The sequence below is a fragment of the Perca fluviatilis genome, chromosome 1 (genome assembly GCF_010015445.1).
Source record: "Perca fluviatilis chromosome 1, GENO_Pfluv_1.0, whole genome shotgun sequence".
In the NCBI taxonomy this organism is placed as follows: domain Eukaryota; kingdom Metazoa; phylum Chordata; class Actinopteri; order Perciformes; family Percidae; genus Perca; species Perca fluviatilis.
Genome location: NC_053112.1, coordinates 8,835,443 through 8,858,303, shown reverse-complemented (window position 1 = coordinate 8,858,303; position 22,861 = coordinate 8,835,443). Strand labels below are relative to the sequence as shown.

Genomic DNA, 22,861 nt, shown 5'->3' with positions numbered 1-22,861 from the left:
TGGTGTATCACTGTATCGGAGGACTGGCTGTTAAAAATAGCCTGACTGCTGCCCACAAGTGTTGAGCCAAGGAGGACAGGCTGTCTCAAGAAACCTAAAAAGGTCTCGCAAGGCTTTCAGTGTTGGGATTTGCCAGCAAATTGTCTCAAAATGTCTTTCTGGTTCTTGGCTATATGAATATTTGTGAAATCTAAAGGTGAGGTGCCTCTTCATTAATCTTGTTAGAAAAGGAAATTGGTCTACATGCCAACAATGAGAGGACTGGCAATGTGCCATTCAGACATTGATTTAAGGACTTCCAACATGAGTTTTTGTTGTGTGGAAACAGTATATCATGTTAGAAATTTAGCCCGCGTAAGCATTTTACAGACATTTAAAATCTTCTTTTAACCTTTCACTAAATGTCTCTGTAAAAAAAAATCTTTAAATTTAATAAATGCAGGAGAGGAAACATACCTCTAAATAATTCAATAAAATTGCCGGTACAGATGCACACTCTTCATCTCCAAAGTGCAGAATGAGAACAAAATTTGGGGGTAAATGCTATATATAGTCTTAAGTGCATCCATACATGGGGTGGAAGGGGAACAGCATTCCCCGGGTGAGAGGGTAATATTTTTGTTACCATCAGCAAGTGCTTCCCAAGCGGCATCAGGCTGGTCTTCCACCGCTTTGCGCTGTTTTAATCTCTCTGGGTAAGTCACTTTTCCTAATATTTGCTCACTAGGCTAATTAGGAGAAAAACTTTTGCAAAGTTCAGAGTAGTAGGAGAAGTTATCGAGTGTGGAATGAGTGAAATGTGTTGCTATAATGAATGGTTGTAGTTAATGTGTCTCCTGTGTGGGGAAGCAGCAGCAGTCTGTTGTAATCTCCCTGAGCAGTACTTCTTTACATACCAGGGCATTAAGAGGTTGCTGACCCTCTTGTCCCAAGTTATATAAGCTTAAAAAAAACTCTGGTAAAATGTGCCTGTGTTGAAAGAATTGATTATACAGAATGGAAACATAATTAGCCAGAAGTTTGTATTTGACAGCTGGTCTAGTTAGTTAGTCTTGTTCCAAAAAAAAAAAAAAAAAAAAAAATTAATATATGGGGGGGGGGGGAAAATAAAAAGAGAGGGGGGGGGGGGGGTTTAATTGTTTTTTTTTTTCTATTTTCCTCCAATCATGGAATAGACCGACTGCTGCAAGCTATTCATAGCTGAGCTGTGTGAGGTTGTAAGGTGAAACATTTGAAGTGCTGATCTCTGGTGTATGTTGGAACTGTCCAGATGCCTCTTAAATATTGGACTCTGAGATAAATATGTTCTTATGATATTTATGTATTCTCTAAATGTCTGTGTTTTAGCACTGTTAATTTATTATGTGTAATATGGCTACATAAATTAATCTTGCGAAAAGCAAAGAAAGAGATTGTACTACTGAGGTGTACATTTAAAAGATGACCGCACTTGTAGCAAAAAAAATGTGAATCACAGATACTTCATAATGGCTGCAGTAAAAATAATGTTAAAGGGACAGACTTGTCCCTTGTTTGCTTTCATGGCTAACACATGTTTGGTCTCCCCCTCCCCCTGGTGCTTGTGGCCATGTCTCCTTGAAGTGTTCCAGTCATGGCTTCCAAAGTCACACCTTGGTATAAGAAGAAGCGTGTGAGCCAAGTTAAAACTGATTACGCTTATGACCACACTAAATGTGTGTGTGCCAAGCAGCAAACAGCAGTAAGGTATGAAAGTTGAATTCACCTGCTACTTTTGGCTGCTTTGCCAGGTAGAGCAACAGATCTGCCTAGAGCCGCTGCTGATAGGTGGTCTTCATATTCCTGCTGCATGTGTCCATCCATTTGCCTTCGGATGTCAGATAGACACAGAGCGCATCCTCGTCAATTCTGACTGCTGGCAAACAACAGAAAAATTCCTAAAAGCTGCTGTGTGGTGATATTCACTACCAACAATTTAATGAACCCATAACTTATGCTTTTATAAGCTGCTTACACAATAAAAACTGAGCTTTTATGAAGACAAAAGTGGCAATACACATTATTAAGTGGGAGACATTAGAGTTATATTTGGATTCATATGAGAAGTAGTCCTTTGTGTCAGCTTTATTTTTAGTTTTCAAAGATACAAATTTTTATGGGACAGTTGACAGAGAGAGGAAATATGATGCGAAAACAAAGACTCCCAGCTGGAATTGAACAGGCATGCACTTTAACTATTTGGCTACCAAGGCGGCAGCTTTTATTGATTGTACATCTCAAATGTTGTAAAAGCAGACTTTGTGGTGTTATGTTTTTGTGTTTCTGGATGCAGAAACAGGTCTAGGAAATCGTTACCCTTACCTCTCACTGCCATTTGGAGTCACAGACCATACATTATTTCATGACTCAAACTTAAGGCACAAATGTTACAAGATTTTTAGAGAGTGAGACTGCATAGTGACAGAGTTCACAAACTCATTGTTCCAAATTCCAACTCCAACTGTTTTTTATAAAGCACATTTAAAAACAACCTAATTTAAAAATTACCTAAGCGCTGTACAATGAAAGATAACAGTAAAAGCACAGAAACCATAAAAAAACAGTAAAGAATGAGAGGCTGTTCCAGTTTTGAACATGTTACTTGGACTTAATGTTACATAACTTAGTAGTATTCATTGGGAATCCATATTTATCCCTCTGTGTGATGCTTTTTGTTCCTCTGCCGAACGTTGATTTAGTTTGAGATAAAAGATGACACATGTTCAGTCTAAAGCACTCAGGAAGGTACCTGGAAATATTGCATGTCCAATGTCAAAGGTGCATAGCTTGAAGATGCCGACCTGCAAAAACCAAACCATTTCAAAATGGTCACCAGTGAGTCTTTTCCCTGTGGGGTCCTGAAGCTCTGGAGCTACATCCCGTGACAGGGCTACAGATAATGCTACTGCTACTGATGCTCTGCAGCTTTTGGCTGGTTTTATTACTCAGGTCTGTATTTTACTAGATTGCTGTAGAACACTTTTTGAAAGCATTGTTCCCTACCTGGCTCTTAGTCCAACTCTGCTATACAACATTAACATGCTGAACTTGATACTTAAGTTGAAGGCTGTACTAGCTTGGTTGTCACTAGTGATGAAGGCAGAACATAAGAGTGCCTGAAACGTCCACTTCAAGCCAAGTTCAGCCCCTGCCTTATGTCAGAGGCTGCATGCCACTCCCCTGAACCTGACCTACATCTGAGGCCAGTGGTCAGGGCTGTAGGTACACGCAACTGATATCACGTTCCTGACCAGGTTTATCATGAAGTTTCCCATGAGAGACATTGAAAAGAAAAACATGGAGGGCTGTGTTAGTTTTTATACAGAATATGTCAATTTTCTGTCAATTTGACCAACTTTTAATTTATCCTTTAAAAAGAGTTGTTTGAGCAATCTTCGTACATGTCCCGGATGTTCATTGGTCAAAATCGCTTCATAGAGTATCAGACACTAATCACTATCAATCTTTTCACAATAGATTTGAAAGTGCACAGTGAATGCGGACGTGGCAGCAAAGCAAATATTACTTTGTGGTTGCTATTCTGAGCAAACGTTGACTATTTGTTTAAGATGGCCAAGATGTATTTATGTGTTTGGTCTTTGTAAATCAAATACATTGATATAATAAGAATGGATTCATTAAGATACTGTATAGATAGTCCAGATTGCATTATATTGGCAATGCAAAGGAGATAAATGGGTCTCCAACAATTGGTACAGGAGGAATAGTGTAGAAGTTTAATATGGATTGGCAACATATTCTGTTCATCCATATTAAAGACAAAACATTACAGAGAAGGAGACCTTCATTTGCGAAAATTTTGCACCAATTTTTACTAATTACTTAAAAATTAAGAAATACCTCAGGTGGATCTTGGGACATTTCAGCGCAGCAACCTGCTTCTCCAAAACTAAAACCCAAAAGTGCATTATGGTGTAATAATCTTTCAATGCCTGTTTTATAACGATGGACATCTTCCCGACAGGACATCAAGCTCTAAATCGGTGAGCCAAGTGCAGGCCCAGGCCACAGTGGCTATGGCAGAACCAGCCTATACCATACCTGCGTTCCGGCAGAGGTGAGTTCCCATTGACTGCTGTCATATGTCAGGCTATTTTAGATGTAAGGTGATACTGAACTACAGTCTCTACTAGCGGACTCCAGTCAAGACAGCACATTTCCTCAGTGTTACTAGCTACTTTTTCAGTGATTCTTACTTTTTAATTTAACCTTTATTTAACCAGGCAAGTCATTAAGAACATGTTCTTATTTACAACGGTGGCCTGGCAAAAGCCAAAGCCTCCTGAGGGAGGAGTCTCTGTCTGTCTGTCTGTCTGTCTTTCAATTGTTTTGAATCGACAACGGTTCATCCAATCAGCTTCACACTTGGCGTGTGTATCGCGCGAGCTCTTGAGATCCACAGGACACATTTGTTAGTAGTTAGTTATGTACACACTGTGTAATGTATTGAGACGGCAACTCTATTAACTATTACACTGTAGAAGGGCATGCTGGGTACCGCTTGCTCTCCATACTAGTATTTATAAATCCCAAGAGGTTGAATCTAATTTGCAGATGAACTGTATTCTTCCAATTCCAAGTTTACTTACTACTTAATATTTAATTGTGAGATCAAAACTGCCATGAAGATTAGGTCAAAGGGATCGAAATTAATTATTTTGGTGTCCAAAAAAAATAGTTTCAATGTTTCAGAAGTTATTTTCTATGAAGTCTGTATAAAATAAAATAAAAAATCAAACGGTTACACTTTACTATGAAACTGTCATGACACAGTCATGACACATGAACCCTCTAACCCTAACCATAACCATAACTTGTCATGACAAAAACCAAATGACACTTACTAAAAGAAGCGTTATGTCATAAACGTTTATGACTTGTTTATGTTTATGACACGTTCATGACAGTGTCATGTCACTCTTATGTAGATACCTTCAAGTAAAGTGTAACCAATCCAACTTGTGATTGACATCTTCTGTAGTCACACTGAAATAATTAAATATATGTATATAGTTGGTTCCTAGATTAGTAGTGGATCAATTTAAGTTGTGTGTTGTTACTGTAGGACTGCTGATGAGGGGACTGAGGAGTACCAGCGGGTGAGCACCAAAGTTGGGAAAGGACTGACTGTTATTCAGGAGGAGCTCCACAGGATGAGGGTGGCCACCAAGGCCCAAGTGGATAGTATTGCTATCCAGAGAGAGGTAAGCAGCTTGGAGGTATTTGATGATGATTACTATTTATACTGTATGTGAAACCAAATCATAAAGTTTAGTATCGTTACCTGCAAAACTGGCTGATAGATTTTAAGGTCTTAGTTATCGTAGCCAACGTTTAACTACAATTTTGAATAACTGTTTCAACAGCAAAATGACACATATCAAATTTTTCTTTCTTTATTTACCAAACATTTTATATCACCCATATGCGTATGACACTCAACTGTACAGTTATGTTTTACAGACCAACCTGTCTTGTTGAAACATTGCACTGATCAGATTATGATTGGATATGTCATAATGTTCTCCAGTTCAATAGGCACAACATTGAGATAACTATATTGGCTGCTAATTCATACCAAAATAAGTCTAAAACTCTTTTCTCTCTTTCAACCTGTTGCTGCTAGAATTTTAAGTAAATAGAACTCATTGCACCGCCTCTTAATGTGTCATAGAATAGAAATTGAGTTACAGTATGATGAATCCCTAGATTCTGCAGCTTTAAAGCAAGAGACAGTAGATCTTTGACATGCTTGTACTGAAGGATACAGACCTCTCAAGTCATCGTGAAGCTTGCTGTTTTTAATGTGAAAATAAAGGGGTGGGAATCTCTAGGCACCTAACGATTCGATTCAGAGGGCTGCAATGCGATTGCATCTTGACACGTGCGTCCGTTATGTATCACCATCAATTTTTTTCAGCCCAATGTTTAGAGAGTCTCTCTTTCAATAGCTCTGGTTCAGCCGCAAGTAACGTACAGCCCATACTTGTTACAGGCAATCACAATTTCGAGAATTGGGTTTTTAATTTCTAAGGAATTTTTTCTGCATCGAGACACAGTCTTTCAAGACAGAATTGCGTTACATCTAAGAATAGATTATTTCCCCCACCCGTTATAGTTAGTTATTTCCTGTGTCTGTAGAACAAACTTCCAGTGGATCTGAGATGCACCCACACCTTGACCACCTTGAAAAGAACTGTTTATTCTGTTTTCCAATTGCCTTTTAAATTATATAATTTGTATTTCTTTGTTTTTACTTCATGTTTGGGTTTCCTTTATTCTGTTAAAAGCTGCAATCCATAATTTTCTGCATAGTCTATACATAGCAATGCTGATCAAGCATCTAGCGTCCCGTTTATTGAGTTGATTAAGCTCATTGTTGGTATGTAGTGAAAATACTATTAACTGATCAGCTAACATGAACTCTAATATATCATTATAAAAAAAAGGAAAAAAAACGGTGCTTATATAAATGAATGTGTTTTGCCCTGCCTCATCTTGCTGTAAGATTGCAGACGGATGATGCTGAAGTTAAAAGTTGTTGTTGACTGCAGGAATAACTTCTGCCTGCTGACCTCACCTCTTTAATCCTTCTGGTCCGGGCTAGGGTTATTATAATTATGTCTTCTTCACTGTGCTATATACATTCACTCTCTTCAGGTTAGGAACATGATGTACAAGAAGACGGATGTGTTGGATGACATCCCAAAGTTGCCGGACTTCCTGGTTGCCCTGCGGCCCCACACCGTGTGGGAGAAGACTCCCGTCAAACTGTTCTGCACTGTGCAGGGCAACCCAAGGCCCATTGTCAAATGGTCAGAAAATTCACATCTCACGGGAGTGGGTCTTAGATTGGACTTCATTTATGTCAGAATAAGCAAATGCACATTTAAAGTATGTGTGTGTTACAGCTAATCGTGAAGTGGTAACACTTAGTTTATAAGAGCTGATGTTTCTTTTTTCAATTATTTAAATAACAGAACAATTTACATATAGAAGAGGAGGTACAAAACACACCAAACAACGTTCCAAATTAACTTAATTACTTACCGTATGTTTTACTGTTAATGATTATTCTTGTATTTTCTTAATAAGGGTTTTACCTAATTGTGGTAGACTTATATCTAGTTTAGTTGTTTTATATTGTGCTGGGATGAAATACAGCATGGATGCTTTGATCTCCCCCCAAAAAGGCATTCCTTTAATCCCTTTAATCTTTAATGTTCAGCATACCCTCCCAGTATAGCCATCACTTGTCAGATGGACAATCAGTGAGTCATGTATCCCCACACACATGCTAATTTTACCAAACGTGAGAGTGTGTAGGTGTGAACAACACTCACTGACTGCTGGCTGTTTGCAGGTATAAAGGCGGAGTGCCAGTCGACCCACTGACCGCTCCAGGAAAGTACAAGATTGAAAACAAGTATGGAGTCCACAGTTTGATCATTAGCAGGTACGGCACAAACACAACTCTGCAGAGAATACTCTGAATTTTCTTCGAAACACACTTTGATTTGAAGAGGCAAGGATATAACGGTATTGAAGACAATGTCAAGTGGGTTGCAACATACAAAAGGAAAAACAATATATATAAAGTGTTATAAAAAATATGTGCAATATTTCCAAAAAGTACATTCCAAATGATTTTTTACATTTTGCACCAAACAATCCATCACCCTATAATCACCCATCCCAGTACAGTCAGTATTATAACCCACACTCACCTTTCTTGATTGTTTTTATGCAACTTTGTAAACTTGCTTTAAAGGTGCTTTACACAATGAAGTTTAAAAAAAGAAGAATAAAAGAGTAAAGTTACATTTTAAAAACAGTTTAAAAAGACACAGGTAAGCAGAATAGAAATGTATACAGTTGAATTAAAAAAAAAGTTAAAATAAAAGACAGAATAAATAGTATAAAAGAAAAAAGTTTCAAAAGGCTAAATAATTGTGAAATTGTAGTGCAGATTTAACAGAGTGCATCTTCAATTAAAAAGGCCAGCTGCACTAAAAGCTGGACTTTCCCAAATTTTACTTTAAAAAGCACCCATTTTTACGGCCTACCACACACTGCAAGAAATACGATAGTGTCATACACTTGCAATAAATCATATTAACACAAAGAAAGAGACTCATACCTACACTGTCTGTACCTCTTGATGCCATTTGGAGATACAAGTGCCTCAACACACAACCTTGTCTTGTGCAGTTTTACAGTACACAATATGTATGGATCCTTTAAATTTGTAACTTGTGAAACAACCTGTGGTGAGGGAAAGCAAAGCAGCAGAAGGGGCTTAGAGTTAGCTATTGCAAGATATAATATAATTGTCTCCTCTTTGCATCTTTAGTGCATTACCTAGACTTTCAGTGACACAACTTAAAAGACGGGTGGCTCGAGAGGGAGAGGGAGGACTGTTAGATGGAGGGGAACAGCCCGGCCTGCTGGCCTGTATGTCATCTTCAAGACTCCTCAGCTGTTCGTTTCGAAGTGCTGACCTTTGCGTCATTCGAGCCATGAATTCCTCCCACTGCTCTCTCTCTCTCTCTCTCTCTCTCTCTCTCTCTCTCTCTCTCTGAGGCATTGAATATCTCCGGTCGTCAGTCAATGCAGTGTCAGCAAGGAGACCTTATGTCCCTGATTTTGTAAAAATGAAGGGTTCTCTCATTCAGTGTCCAAGTGAAAAGCTCTATTAGAAGCCGAGCACAGTCTCTTATGTCCCCCACAGCTGAGAAAATGGATCATCTTTTAAAATAGTCCAGTTCAGGGTGGAGGTCACATTTCTTCCTTCTATTCTCACCCGCCCAGCAGACTCCTGCCTCGGTACACCTTCTTTTCAGCACTCTCCCAACATGTGAGGTCATTTTTTAAAAGATGCAGCACATGATCTCATGATCCGTAGCCAAGCATTGACTTGGGGAGTTTACAGCTGCCCTTGTACTAATGTTTGACATAACTTCAAGACGGGCCTGTTGCCTCTCTTGCTTAAACCCTTTTTATCTGTCAAGTTAAATATGGATATGCCACCCATTATTATGGAAAAATGTTCTTTGTGGATGGGAGGGACATTCATCAAAATTCATCAAAATTCTATTTTCACCCTCCAATTTTTACAGTTACAGCATTGGTTAGAGCTTTTTCACCCCTATGGTTTCACCTCTCGGGACACATTACTGCCTGTCCTACCTCTGATTAGTGGCTCTTGGGTCTATATGTAGCCTGAGAGGGTACAGGGCTACACAAAATTCCTTAATCTACGTTATGATTCACAGGAAACAATGTGTAATTATAATATATGAAAGACATGGCAGTAAAAGACGGTGCTCCCTTTAGTAAAGATGCAGACTTTACTAATTATGTATTTACGGTCTCTGTAGATGTTAATAAGTCCATGTCCATTTTTCTTATAATTAGCATCAAACAAAGTTTTTTTCAAGGAATCTTCAGATGAATTTACAGTTATATTACAGAAATTACAGAAACGTATGGGACCTGTAAAATAAAGTGTAACCCATATTTCAATGTTATCCCCTTCTATTTCCCCTTAAGTAGCATTAAGGTCGAAGAAATCATTATATTCTGTCTAAAATATATATTTTGCATTGGATTGATCGTTCCATCAAATGTAAACATTATTCATGTCAGTTTGGGAAAATGGCCTTTATCGGATTAGAGTTTCTATTAACATCTGATATATTAATTTGAATTGAAAATGAAATATCTCAAGTAAGAAAATGCTATTTGAAGTTTAAAAAAATACGGTGTAAACCACATGAGTAAGTTTATTGAATGCACATGAAGACAACATTCAAATCATTTTATTGTAATACTGAACATATAAATATAGAATATTTATAGAATATGGAGAAGCTATGGATAAGCATTTATACAGATGTTTAAATTACGTTATGACATCCTTCTTTGCTGTCTGGTCTTGTAGGTGTGCTGTGAGTGATACTGCTGAGTACAGCGCTGTGGCCACCAACCTTCATGGCACGGCTACCAGCAAGGCTACAGTTACTGTAAAGAGTGAGTTCATTCTCTTACCCTGTCTCTGTCATCATTATCGTTATCATATCGTACCATTATTCAGCTCATGTTCCTCTCTGTAATCATAATTTTCTTTCCCTTCACAGGAGCATCAGGATCCGGGGAGTCCTGCCAGCTTGGTTTAGGTGAGGGGGGAGAGAGGGGGCAGTGGCTGAGGATCTAGCTGGAGGGGGGGTCTTTTTATTTTTTTGTTGGAATCAGGCCCAGACACAAACAGTTCAACCACATGGGATCAGTTGGCTACAAATAGCAGAGCATGTGAGAGGCCTGATAAGCACTGGAAACTATTGTAAGGAGCTGTTGTTCTCGTCCAGACGCAGACAAGAAACCTCACACTAAATAGTTCAGCCCCTGATGATCTAGTTAAACATTCAGATACTTCTATTAAATGTGTTTGTGGTTCAGAAATTAATTCATGTTTAAATTAAGCAAATCATTTCCTCCACCATTATTATACAATGATTCTATCTGCCCCAAGTTCACAATGTCTCCTGTTTTGACCTGTTGGCTTAAAGATCACAGTTTGAAACGCATTCAATAGACTTTTGGGAGTCCAGATTTTTTTTTTAAATTGGACGAGCAGTTATGTTGCTCTCGTCTAGCAAGTCAGTGAAATTTTTAAAATGCTGGAACAGGGTGACAAGACACATTGATGCTTTCATTTTCCTGAAATTATGACAGTGTTGAGGTTAAAGTGGCAGGGGAGCGGGAACAAACTCTCAAATGTAAAGAAACCAAAGAATCCAGCACACTTTTGATCACTTAAACTTACTTTATTGATACTTTCTTCTCCTCAACCTCACCTACACTAAGGAAAATAAAAAGACTTTATTTTTTAGAATTTAAATTTTTTTATTTTCCTGATGAAGTTTTTAGGATTTGACTGTACTATATTCTTTGGTTTCCTCCCTTTATTTTCTTAAAAATTACAACCTCCACTGCACAATGTTGTTGATATACTGACTATAAAGCAAATGTTGGCATTTGTGGCATTCGAGTCCGACCGATGAACCGGGACTATTCTCTTAACTATTCTGCATTTACCCTCTCAATAATCTCTTGTGCCCTCTGGACCACACTGTGAGGACCCATTGTGTAAGACAGCAGTTGCTAAAGAGAGGTTTAACAATTCCCATGGGTCCTTGAAGGGGCAGCTTTATCCTATGAATTTTAAGCAATATTAAACCAAATTTTGGTTGTTTTATATTATGAGGAGGTATTTCCTTAAAAACATAATTCCACTGATTCGGGGATCTTTGGTATTCTTGGCTGGTTTTAAAGGTATTTTACCTTCAGATTGGAATGCAGAAAATGCAGAAACAACCACATTTCCATCTGTATTTGACCTTACTGTATCATTTAAAACCCTACACATCTACATCCTCTAATGTTTACCTTTAAAATAGGCCATTGTCAATGAATATGTTATGCAGTGTTAGTGGGTATTAACAGTGATGTTTCACTTCTTGCCCAGTGCCCCATCTGACTGAGATCCATCCCAGTAAGCTGGAGGTCAGCATGCTCGATCGGTTCTTCGTGAGCTTTGGTGTGGAGGGCGGCTCCATCAGTCTAGTGTGTACCCTGGTGGTCGTCCCCGACCTCCCCAACCTCCCCCCCCTCGCCCAGTGGTACAGAGACGGTAAGACATTCATTCTCTCGTGAGTGTGAACAATTTAGTTCCTTCATGTTTTTATCATGCTTAAATGACACTAAAATGAATCTGAATCATCCAGGAATAGAGGCGATGTCTTGCTGAGTTGCAACAGAAAAAGTTGCAACAGAAAAATAGTTAAAGTATAAGTCCTCTGCGAGGCCCGAGTTGAACTCGGTTAACTTGTTAAGTCCTTTGGGAGGCCAGGTTTGGAACCTGAGTTGCAAAAGAAAACATAAGTCTGCTGGGAGGCCCGAGTTGGACTCTGTTAACTTGTTCTTATACTGCACTGTGAATTTTATTCTCGTATTTTATCTATTTTTGAATCGTTTTTAACTGCTCTTTAATGTTTTCTGTAAAGCACTGTGAATTGCCCTGTTGCTGAAATGTGCTATACAAATCAAGCTGCCTTGCCTTGCTCAAAAACACATCAGCATTTTTATTTATCTTCTTTTAATTGGATTTAGTTCAACTCAGTTTTAATTCTAGCTTATTCTTTTGTTCTTTATATTTATTTGTATATTCGTTCTACGTATCTATTTATTTATATTATTTTTCTCCGTAGCTTCCTCCGAGTCCAACAGGTTGTGTGTTAACTGTGTATCTCGGTCACTTCTTACTGTGTCTTTCATCCTCTCTGCTGACAGATAAACTGCTGAAACCAAGCAAGCTGGCGGAGATGTCGGTGGGTGGAGGCGCGGCCCGTCTGACGCTGCCTCACCTGGCCAAGGACGACGAGGGCCTCTACACCCTCCGCATCTTCACAAAGGACGGCACCACCGAGCATAGCGCCTACCTGTTTGTTTCAGGTAGGATTCATCTCTCTGCATCATGTAGCTTTTTAACAGGTCTTTTTTAACATCATCAAATTGGGTCACATTTTTCCAATTCAGTGAATTCCAATTCACATCAGACAACTAAACATTTATAGATCTTTCGGTAACTAATTCAAACAATGGATGATTAATACATATACAGACACATGTCAGCACTAAACTCTCTTTGCGGCTGCTATCTGTATGTCCTGCTTGTTTGTAATATTATTCTAACAACTGTGTGTCGTTTTCCAATCTTTAAACAGCATTTTTTGCTCTGATGTATTTTAAGAAGCCTTTTGTGACACCTTGATTAGGCTACTGATGAAAAAAAACCTCTATGCTAATTCCGGCACTTATTTTCACCATGTGTTTTTGATTAATTTCCACTATCCCTTTTCAAATAAATTAATCTATTGCACAAATGAATACTTAAAGAACAGAAGAAGAATCGTAGTTTAGAATATATAGTAAAGAACTGTTAAATGAGCATTGATCCACCCATGGAGGAATTTAAACATCTCAAGAAAATCTCATGAAAATGAATTGGTTAATGAGGAAATGCTGAAACACCAAACCTGTAGAAAAAGAAAGATTAAAATGAGCTTTTAGTGATATCCGTGGCATTAAAAGTGTTAACCTCTGTTAAATAAACACTATATAAAACACAATATAAAATAAATACTAGGAGTAAACTGATTCCACTTTTAAAATTGTGGTTATCAGGTTGTTTCCTTTTTGGTTCACAAAAGAAACTGCTTTAAATTACTTCTTAATAATACAGCCACTATTTAGCACCAGAGACTGTGACACACTTCAGCATGTCTGATCTATCTTATATTTTAAAGATCTGAACTCGGGTTTGAAAGATGGTGTATGATGACATGGTCTGTTTTTTGACGAACAGCTGGAGGAACAGCTGGATGGATGGATTAGTAGTCCAGGTTTTAGGACTCAAGCCAAATCTCAAACCTTTACAAATGTCAAATCAGTTATAAACAGCATTAAACAGACTCCGTTAAAGTTCACTCAGTTCTCACCAAACCTGATCTCAGGATGAGTCAAACCCTCGCTTTGCCAGACCTTCCTCCACAGCGCTGCGGAGGAGGGTCTGGCTAGTCCACACAGCATTCCGGGATGGAAGAAAAACATGCTCTGGTTTATTGGCATTTCTTTAAACCAATCACAATCGTCTTGGACGGTGCTAAGCAAAATAGCCTCGGGAAGGAACTTGTTTTCTTGGAACATGTGTACATTCAAAAGTAGTTTGTCGTGCAACAGAAAACTCAGGTTGGACAGATAGTCTAGATAGCTGTCTCCCTGCAGAGATCTGAGGAGCAGTTAACCATAGTCCTCATACATCCACCGGAGGTTAGAATGCCAACACAAAGGAAGTCCAAGGCAACGGATATCCGGCCTAAATGAGGGACATCCGGCTGAATATCCGTCGGCAACGGAGCAATCCCGGAAGTGGAACGTCAAGGATATAGACTAGGGTTTCTGCAATTCTCTAAATAATCGCTATGAGATATCTGGTTTAAGTTTTGATGCAAGTTAAAGGAGTTATTATATTGTTATTTATAATTATTATATTCAACAAGCACACGCTTCAAACAGACGTGTAGAAATGGAAGCTTAAAGATATAGATCTGTTGCTTTTACTACCCTAAAAGAAAATGACATAAATAGATAGAAGGAAGCCTATTTATGATTAATTTCTTCCCAAATTCCTCCTTCCTTTTTCTGTAGAACATTTTCTTCACCTATTGAAAGCTGCATCAATTACTGAAGAATTTCTTGTCAGTAGCATTAAAGATATAAGTATGAACAGAAGATGAGGAGGGATGGGATTTTATTGATTTCCAAGTTGAGAATTGTCTCTCTATCCAACTTTCTCTCTGCATCCCTCTTCCTGTCTGTCTTCTAGCGTCACTCCTTCCTACCTTATGTCCTTACTTCCTTTCTCCCTAGATGCTGACCCCTCTGCGCCCGGGGCACCTGGTGCACCATTAAGCGTAAAGGCATACGACATCAACGCAGACTACGTCCTGGTTGCCTGGAAACCCCCCAACACCGTCAACGAGGTGGCAATCACCGGATACTTTGTGGATCGGTCAGTCTGCGCCCTGAAAACTCCTCAGACTTTCTTTTTATAGCGCACTAACACGAAAACAGACAAATTACACTGCCCTTTAGGCCAAGGACATTTTTAAAGGTATGATATTGTCGTATTTATTTAAAGCTGCGCTCATCAATATACTTTATATTAACTTTAGATCAAATGACTGAGTGTTATATAAAAGTGGTTGCTTATAATCACCACCTCTGCAGCTCTACGGAGCCTTTAGCCTCTTTTAGCTCAAAGTTTTACTGTTCAATCTGATGATTAATCGATTAGTTAATCAATAGAATCTATAAAAAAAATATTTGCCTATTGATCGATTGTTTAATTAGGCCAAATTGTCAAATGTTCTCAGGTTGCAGCTACAAAATATTTAAAGATTTTATTGGTAACTGCTAACCAGACTTCTATGACATTTCATAGATTTAAAGATTGATCAAAAACGGGATTGATAGATTGAGCAGTCAAAAAAATACAGCTACTCACCATGTTTTAGGTGGTTTTATCTCAACATTTTTGTTTTCAGCAAGTGCTCTGCAAATTTGTTTTTTATCAGAATTAAAAAAGCAGGTTTATTGCCTAGTAGGTTTTTTTTAATACAAGAATTTCATGCAACCATAAACATAGTAAGAGAAAGAACAAACAAAGGTACTGCAAAAATAAGAAGAAAGAATTATAAGAATTAGAAATTTAGAATAAAAAGTGTTTAAAAAAAAATTGTTTTTAAAATGAAAATAGCTATACAGTGTTTAAAAAGAAGAGGACGGAATTTGCAAAAAAATTTACTAAAGATGCGAATGTACACAGCACAAAGAATATGTGCAATGTGTGAAAATATGTAATAACATATTGTATATATAATCACTCTTTTACGCAGTGGCAAGTCTTTAAATCTTTAATATGTTTTTTTTATTTATGAGTGAAAATGAATTATTTGTGTTCTCTGTGTAGGTGTGAATCTGGCAGCGACACCTGGGTCCAGTGCAACGATGCCCCCGTGAAGGTTTGTAAATACCCGGTGCACGGCCTGAAAGTGGGCCACTCCTACCACTTCCGGGTCAGGGCCGTGAACAGCGCCGGCATCAGCAGGCCGTCCCGCAAGTCAGACAAAGTGACCGCCCTCGACGCTGCCGAGAGCGAGAGGCTGCAAGGTACCGATGAAGGTAAATACGAAATACAAACCGGCGGGGTACGACTGTTTCCTCACGGATCTGTTGTTGTCGTTTCCTGCAACAGTGATTAAAATCGAAGGGAAATACGACATAGTGATCAAGGATGATGACCTGGAAGGTACGGTAGTATACAAAGACTGATCTGGGTTCAGAGATTTGCTTTTAATCCTTCTAAACCCCTTCATCGTAATCTCACACAAATACTAACGCGTGTCCCTCTTTCCAAACTCATCAGCAACATTACATCCAACATCTTAAAAGAGGAGTTTCACTCTACATAAAAATGCAGTTAATAAAAATAAAATTTTAAACCAATTCTTAAAATGCTATCAACATCCTTATACCAGCTGCACCATTAAAGATTAAATTCCAGTGATGTAGAATGTGTAGAATATGTTATTTAATTTAATTTCTCCCCAACTATCTGGTGACCCCCAGAAATTTTCTTGCGACCCCCTTGGGTGTCCCGACCCCCAGGTTGAGAACCACTGTTTTATAGAATGTCTGTAAAGAAAATAGGACTTTTCTACACTCTGACACCAAACAAGCTTCTCTCAAATGTTAAAACCTCTAAACACCTCACGCTGTTCTAAAATGTATCTGCACTTTCATATCCGAACTAATCTGTCATCTGCTTTAACTTCTTCATTTTAATGCCCCACAAAACAAACCATTTCCCCCGTCTCCTCCGCTCCTAACTGTTGTGTCCTATCTTTGATTTAACTTCAACTCTTCCATTCATACTTTAATCGACTGAAGTGTTTTTTAATTTTTTAAACTATTAAACCACTCAAAGTGCCGAGGTTTCTCTTTCTTTACTTTAACGCAAACCTTTAACACAAAAACTAAAAAAAAACGTTGGTGTCATTTTACACAGGAGTCCATTGTAGAAGTCCCACATTTTGCTGCAATGCACTTCACTATTTTACACACTTCCTTAGAGTTCTTTCTCTCTAGTCTATCTGTGCCTGGACAGTTTTTCTTCCGTTGTAATTTCTCATCTTTCTTTTTAAAAGCTAAAACATGATACTCGTTTTGTCTTGTGTTATAAATTTGCTTTCGCCCGTTTTCGTTGAGGTACTGACTGGATATATGTTTTAATATTTTACCAAAATGTTGAATATAGTTTAGGAGTTCTCCGTAGGTTGTGGCAGTGCACTACAACATATTTAATCTAATTTATTTTAATCTAATTTATTTTTTTCTTATTTGTTTAAATATATATATATATTTTTTATATATATATATATTTCAGTTGAATTTTAAATTTTAGTTTTTAAAGGTTAACAAAATCCACTCTTAAAAAGAAGTGTTTTTTTTTCTTCCAAGTTCAATAAATGCACCATCTTTCCAAAGTCAATGAGTAATCATGTTAAGTAATTGTGATATCAATATTGACCAAAATAATGGTGATTGATATCGGTGTCATGTGTTCATATTCTGAGATGAATGAGTAGCTTCTTCTCCACCATCTTCTAAGATTTGAACACCTTTTTATCTTTACATAGCTAGAAGATGATTTGTTTCGTTTGCATGCGACAGTCATCCCTCCCGTGAGGCTTCGACAGCTCTTTAATGGCAATGGATATATTGTTAGTAGATGACAATAATGACCAAAATATTCACAGTTTTTTAGGAAGACGAGAGAACGAAACCCTGAATTGTCCAATAGAGTATATGTCAGCTTAAAGGGCGACAGGACTCCTACTCTTTATTCAAATTAAAAAATATATGCCTATGTCAACCAACTAGGGATTTAGCTCTCTAACTAAATCCATTTATTAATATAAGATTATGAAATACATTCTTTAAAAAACTTAAGTTAAAAAAATACATACACAATGTGGGACTTCTGCAACCGGTGCTGCTGTATGTACTTTAGGCCTCAAAACCGTTCACTCCCAATCTAGGCTATGTAACGATCCCGGGAGAGCCCACCGATGTGCACGCATCGGAGATTTTCAAATCGTATGTCGTGCTGAGCTGGAAGCCTCCCAGCCCTCGGGGACGAGCTCCGCTGTGGTACGTCATCGAGAAGGTGTGTGTCCCTTCACCTCTGGCCATCCATTTCCATCAATGTAGCCCGCTGTTAAGCTCTGTACTGTACTGAAGAGATAAAGAAGACATTGACCTCTTAAACTCAGGGTTTTCCTTTTCAGTGTCCCATTAAGTTTTTATATATTTTTTTCCAAACTGCATGACAGCATCACATGTAGTTCTGCTCGTCCCAACTCTTCAGTGAAGCTATATAATGTTAATTTTGAAACTTCCGTATATTTGTTATGGCTGCTCCAATTATATCAAAATGTAAATATTACAGATGTCTTACGCATCATTTGACACACGCATTTCCCCACAATTCATCCTGATACATTAAACTTTTTAGACCTTCATTAGAAAGGATATGTAGGTTTGAACAGCAGTTTTTTGCTACACAACATGAGTATGCATGATGTATTTACTGCTGAGTCCATCAGAGTTTAAGAGGCTACATGTGTTTTTTATACTTATGTTAAATTCTAAGCACATGAACATTGGCGCACTAAAAGCTCACCATGTGTCACGCGCATTGTTGGGGCTCCACTTGTTTGCAGTAAATGCAAAAAACAAATATGGCCAAAATAAAACTCCATGTGAAGGTCACATACAATTTCCCATAAATAATTTACATTTAATGTGTATATTAGAAATGTAGATAATAATGTTTCATGTAGTGTAGAGTTTAACCCTTATTTATCTCAGTTCACATTTAATCTATTCATGTTGTATTAGTTTTTTATAGTTATTTATAATAATTTAATTTTTAAGTAAAATGTACTGTGGAAAATGTACTCTTGTCTCCTTATGTATCCTTGTCACAACTCTTTAGGTTCAGTCATGTTTTCTTGCTAAAAATGTCAGTGAGAATTATTGTTATTCTGACACAAAACACACACACACACACACACACACACACACACACACTTCATATCAATGATTTACTTTATTCAGAGTATGGCCAAACTTGATAACTTAATTGAGCCCCAACTATGCACCAGCCACCCTGGAAGCTCCTCTTTGTGTTTGTGCTACATTGATGAGGTTGTCGCAGATGGCTGTACCTTCTCATGTCCCCCCCCCTCCTCCCCGACTCTTCCACAGTGCTTAGCAGGCACTGGAGCATGGCAGCGGATCAACACGGCAGTCAAACTGCACTCCCCTCGTTACCCGGTTTTTGATTTGCAAGACGGGCAAAAGTACCAGTTCCGAGTGTATTCGGTCAACTTGTACGGTTCCAGCGAGGCCTCCGAGCCCTCTGAGCCCATCCAAAAGGTGGATGAGGATGGTAAGGGCTGGAATCAGTGCACAGACTCTCAGACACACTATATAATAATATATATATATATACACACATATATAATACAAAGTACAATACACATAAATACACATACATACAAATGTGCACACAGAAAAAGAAAAGTAAGAGCTGATGCTTTTATCTATTCTATTTGTTTTAACACTGCTAATAAGTCACATTTTCTAGAAATATTTAAATATCTTTAATGGTACACTCCCAGTGCCCAATGGTGGCCCCAAATCCCATATTATTCTCCCATCTCACTGTTGAACTGTGATGACAGTCAAAAGCAGCATGGAAAGGGGTCTTAAAGGGTCTTGGGTGAAGGCATGTTTAGGTGTCAGTCATTTGTTTAATACACATGGCAAAGAAGAAATGTGGTGAAATGAAATTTTAAAAGAAAAAGACTTCAGGTTGAAACATTTTGGTTTGTATAAAAGGAGGAAATTTAAAAATGATGATGTCATTAGTCAGTGTAACAAATGAAAGATGTTAAAACATTTCTTAACAACAAAATATATTGACTATGAAACAAAATCCATATTTCAGTGAAAACAAATCTACGGTGTGCTGGGAAGAAATGTTGAAATATTAGGTTGCCTTCAAGTGCAAAATTGGGGGACGTGTCACATTTTTATTTCCCAAAATTGTAGCTATTCAGTGTCTCCCCGTACAGCCTTATGTTCTCACCCAGAATTTAGTTCTTCCTCTAAAACAGTGTATTTTTTATCAGTATAAACACCACAAAAAAACATCCTGAACTGCGAACACACAAATGCATCTGCAAACACACACACATGATATTGACCTTTTGTTAAAAGTGAATCACTGTTTGTTCCAGGTACGGAGCTGCCAATTGGTATGTACATTTTAATAGAAACACATTTTTAAAAGCACGGTTTCGCGCTGCTGTAACGTCACAAATTAGTTCACTTGTCCACTGTGTGCGTGTTCTAACCATGTGTGATTAGCAGAGCACACAGGGAAATAAATAATATTTGTGTACAGTTCTTTGTATTGGGGCCTATTTAAACTTTAGAAACAGACTTTATCATATATTTCAGACGTGCTTTCTCCATTAAATCCGGTGTCTCTCGTAGTTTCGCTCCGATGTTGTCAGCTTGTACCCTGCATTAATTTTTTTGCATTTATTATATGTCAAATACGGTATATATAAAACATGCTTATACTTGTATTTTTATATTAAAACCTTTTTTTCCCATTGAAGCATCAAAGCAGAAATTTTCTGAACTCGAGGGTGTATGACGTTTTCAAAAAATAGTGCTTACATTTTATGGAGAGGCCAAGTTAAACCTCCTCTTAATCAAATCTCTATCACATCCCTCTGATCAAACCCTTTCTAACATCACGTTGTTATGTCATTCCACATGATCTTTAAAACAACCACCACATGTTGTGTTGAACCCATTTTCACAGACTCAAACTCACTCTCTTCTTGTACAATGATTGCTCACTTTTCATTGAAAACGGCACAAAGACAAACCAGTTTTTTAAGTGGCATTTTGTAATCTTAAGTATTTGGTAGATACAAATGTGCAGATCAGTCCTGCAGTACGTAAAGTGAAAAGCATATGGATGGAAATCAGCATATTGCTTCCAGAAAGTGTAGATGGTGTGAAAAAGTGTTTGAAAAAGTCAGGAAATACAAATTCCTGATGTGTTTCTGTCTGAATCACACTGATGTCTTAAAGCAATCTCCCTTTGGTACATATCTACATACAGATGTTCCTGTTTTTTTCACTTCACTTGAAATGTTGAAACTAGTCTTTTGTACATTACATATCATTTTGAAATGTAACTCTTAATGTTGATACATTTTTTTAACACATGAATTAAAGGCAGGACACATACTTCAAAATGAAACCATTAATATAATTGATTGTATCATCACTGGTATTTAATAATAATTCTATTCCCCCCCTGGTCAGGCGTCCCGTCTGCTCCCGGTCAGGTTGTTGCCACCAGAAACACCAAGTCGTCTGTGTTTGTGCAGTGGGATGCTCCCAAACATCTGAAAAAACTCATGGGTTACTACATCGATGGCCGCATTGCAGGATCCAAGGAGTGGTTCCCCTGTAACCACAAACCCTTTAAACACACCAGGTAAGTGTTCAGGACTAACAGAGTCCTGCTGCGGTTCAAAAGTAAAAGAGGTTTTGAAAAAAGAGAATGAGAAACCTTATAAGGTTAATAAGTCTGAATGGTTTAAACATTTTCTGCATAACTCAAATGCGGGCAGTGACTTTGACTCTTTTTAGTTCTTGTTAACAGTGTTGGCAACTGTTTTGTGGCTGTGCTCTGATGTAATACCACAGTGATTTATTGTGATATATATCCAACTTCACAAAGCTATTATAAGTATATAAGTATTGTGATAAAACTTGTGATTTACACCCCTAACTATCAGGCATCGAAGATCATCATGGCAACAACTTTTAATTGTATGTGATTCAAATGAAAATGAAATGTGCCTCAGGTTTGTGGTCCACGGCCTGATCCCCGGGGAGAGCTACACGTTCCGCGTCCAAGCCGTCAACGTGTATGGCCTCAGTGAGGAGTCTCAGGAGTCCTCTTCCATCACTGTGGAGCCAGCCCTCGGTAAGAGCAGCATCACCTTCATAATGAACTGTTAAATCAATGTAAAAGGCTTTAACATAATAAAGCCAGTAGGTTGTAAAGAACATGTTGGATCCATATGAAAAACTGTTTCAAAAGGAACTCATAAGTGAATTGGTAAATATGTACCTGAAAACAAGAGGTGATAAGACGAAAGAAACGTCATCAAAGTTTATGCTCATTTCGTTATTCTGTCCAGGCAAGGGGGTGGAATATGGTACGTATGAAATAGTTGTGTAGATTTTCTCCCACCTGACTTACCCACAGCTCCCACTCTGTCCACTTTCACTTTGCATTATGTGTTTTAATCACAAAACTGCATATTTTCACCACACAGTAGTAACAAAATGCACTTTGTGGTACCAGAAAGACCACAAAAACACTGTGCAGTTATTCACTACAAAAGCTAGATGTGTTTTTGAAATTACACTATTGTTGTTGAGGTTGAGGTTATATGAATCTAGTTTGAAAAAAACGAATGCATGTAGGGCCCGCACAGCTCACAGTGAACCGAAGTAATCAAACTCAGATGTATTTTCTCATTAAAATACTTTTTACGACTCTCTACAAGGGTGCCAGTTAAGTATCTTATCTTCTTATCTTATCTCATATTAAACATTCAATATTTTATGTGACTCAGCAACTCCCAGCGCTCCCTTCGGCATCACCCTGCTGAGCTGTGACGGCTCCTCCATGACTTTGGCCTGGAAGAGTCCCAAACACTGCGGCGGCTCCAAAGTCAACGCTTACTACATCGACAAGAGAAACGCAGACTCTTTGGTTTGGAAGGAGGTCAACCTGGCGGCCGTCACAGAGAGAATCTGCACTGTGAGTGGCATCAATCGGGCGCAAAATCATACAATAAAAGGAAATAATACATGTGTGTTTGTTTGGGGAACTTTTATCAAGAACTTTTACAGATCTGAATGTAATGAGAGTTAAAATTAGCACAACCTTTAACATCTACAGCATTAAAATGCAACATAGACATTAACGCAGCAGGACTATTAATCCAGAAACGTCAGATATAATAGG

At 38.0% G+C, this 22,861-nt stretch overlaps 1 protein-coding gene across 6 annotated transcripts in view; it reads left to right on the top strand.

Annotated features, from left to right (window-relative positions):
* Positions 1-525: 525 nt before the first annotated feature.
* The window catches only part of myom2a (myomesin 2a), a 39,492-nt gene continuing 17,156 nt past the window's right edge, over positions 526-22,861 (top strand). Inside the window, exons 1-20 of one of the 6 annotated variants that reach the window (XM_039794380.1) lie at positions 599-695; positions 1,603-1,725; positions 4,004-4,096; positions 5,105-5,243; positions 6,700-6,854; positions 7,403-7,495; positions 9,983-10,071; positions 10,179-10,217; positions 11,567-11,731; positions 12,391-12,552; positions 14,530-14,671; positions 15,632-15,831; positions 15,917-15,970; positions 17,763-17,890; positions 18,994-19,177; positions 20,031-20,048; positions 21,139-21,313; positions 21,687-21,808; positions 22,026-22,043; positions 22,467-22,654. In XM_039794380.1, the coding sequence (XP_039650314.1) occupies positions 1,613-1,725; positions 4,004-4,096; positions 5,105-5,243; positions 6,700-6,854; positions 7,403-7,495; positions 9,983-10,071; positions 10,179-10,217; positions 11,567-11,731; positions 12,391-12,552; positions 14,530-14,671; positions 15,632-15,831; positions 15,917-15,970; positions 17,763-17,890; positions 18,994-19,177; positions 20,031-20,048; positions 21,139-21,313; positions 21,687-21,808; positions 22,026-22,043; positions 22,467-22,654 (2,277 nt within the window). In that variant the 5' untranslated portion in view covers positions 599-695; positions 1,603-1,612. Of the gene's footprint in view, positions 696-1,602; positions 1,726-4,003; positions 4,097-5,104; positions 5,244-6,699; positions 6,855-7,402; positions 7,496-9,982; positions 10,072-10,178; positions 10,218-11,566; positions 11,732-12,390; positions 12,553-14,529; positions 14,672-15,631; positions 15,844-15,916; positions 15,971-17,762; positions 17,891-18,993; positions 19,178-20,030; positions 20,049-21,138; positions 21,314-21,686; positions 21,809-22,025; positions 22,044-22,466; positions 22,655-22,861 lie in introns of all 6 variants that reach the window. The other 5 variants (XM_039794410.1, XM_039794401.1, XM_039794390.1 and 2 more) reach the window with 5 other exon arrangements.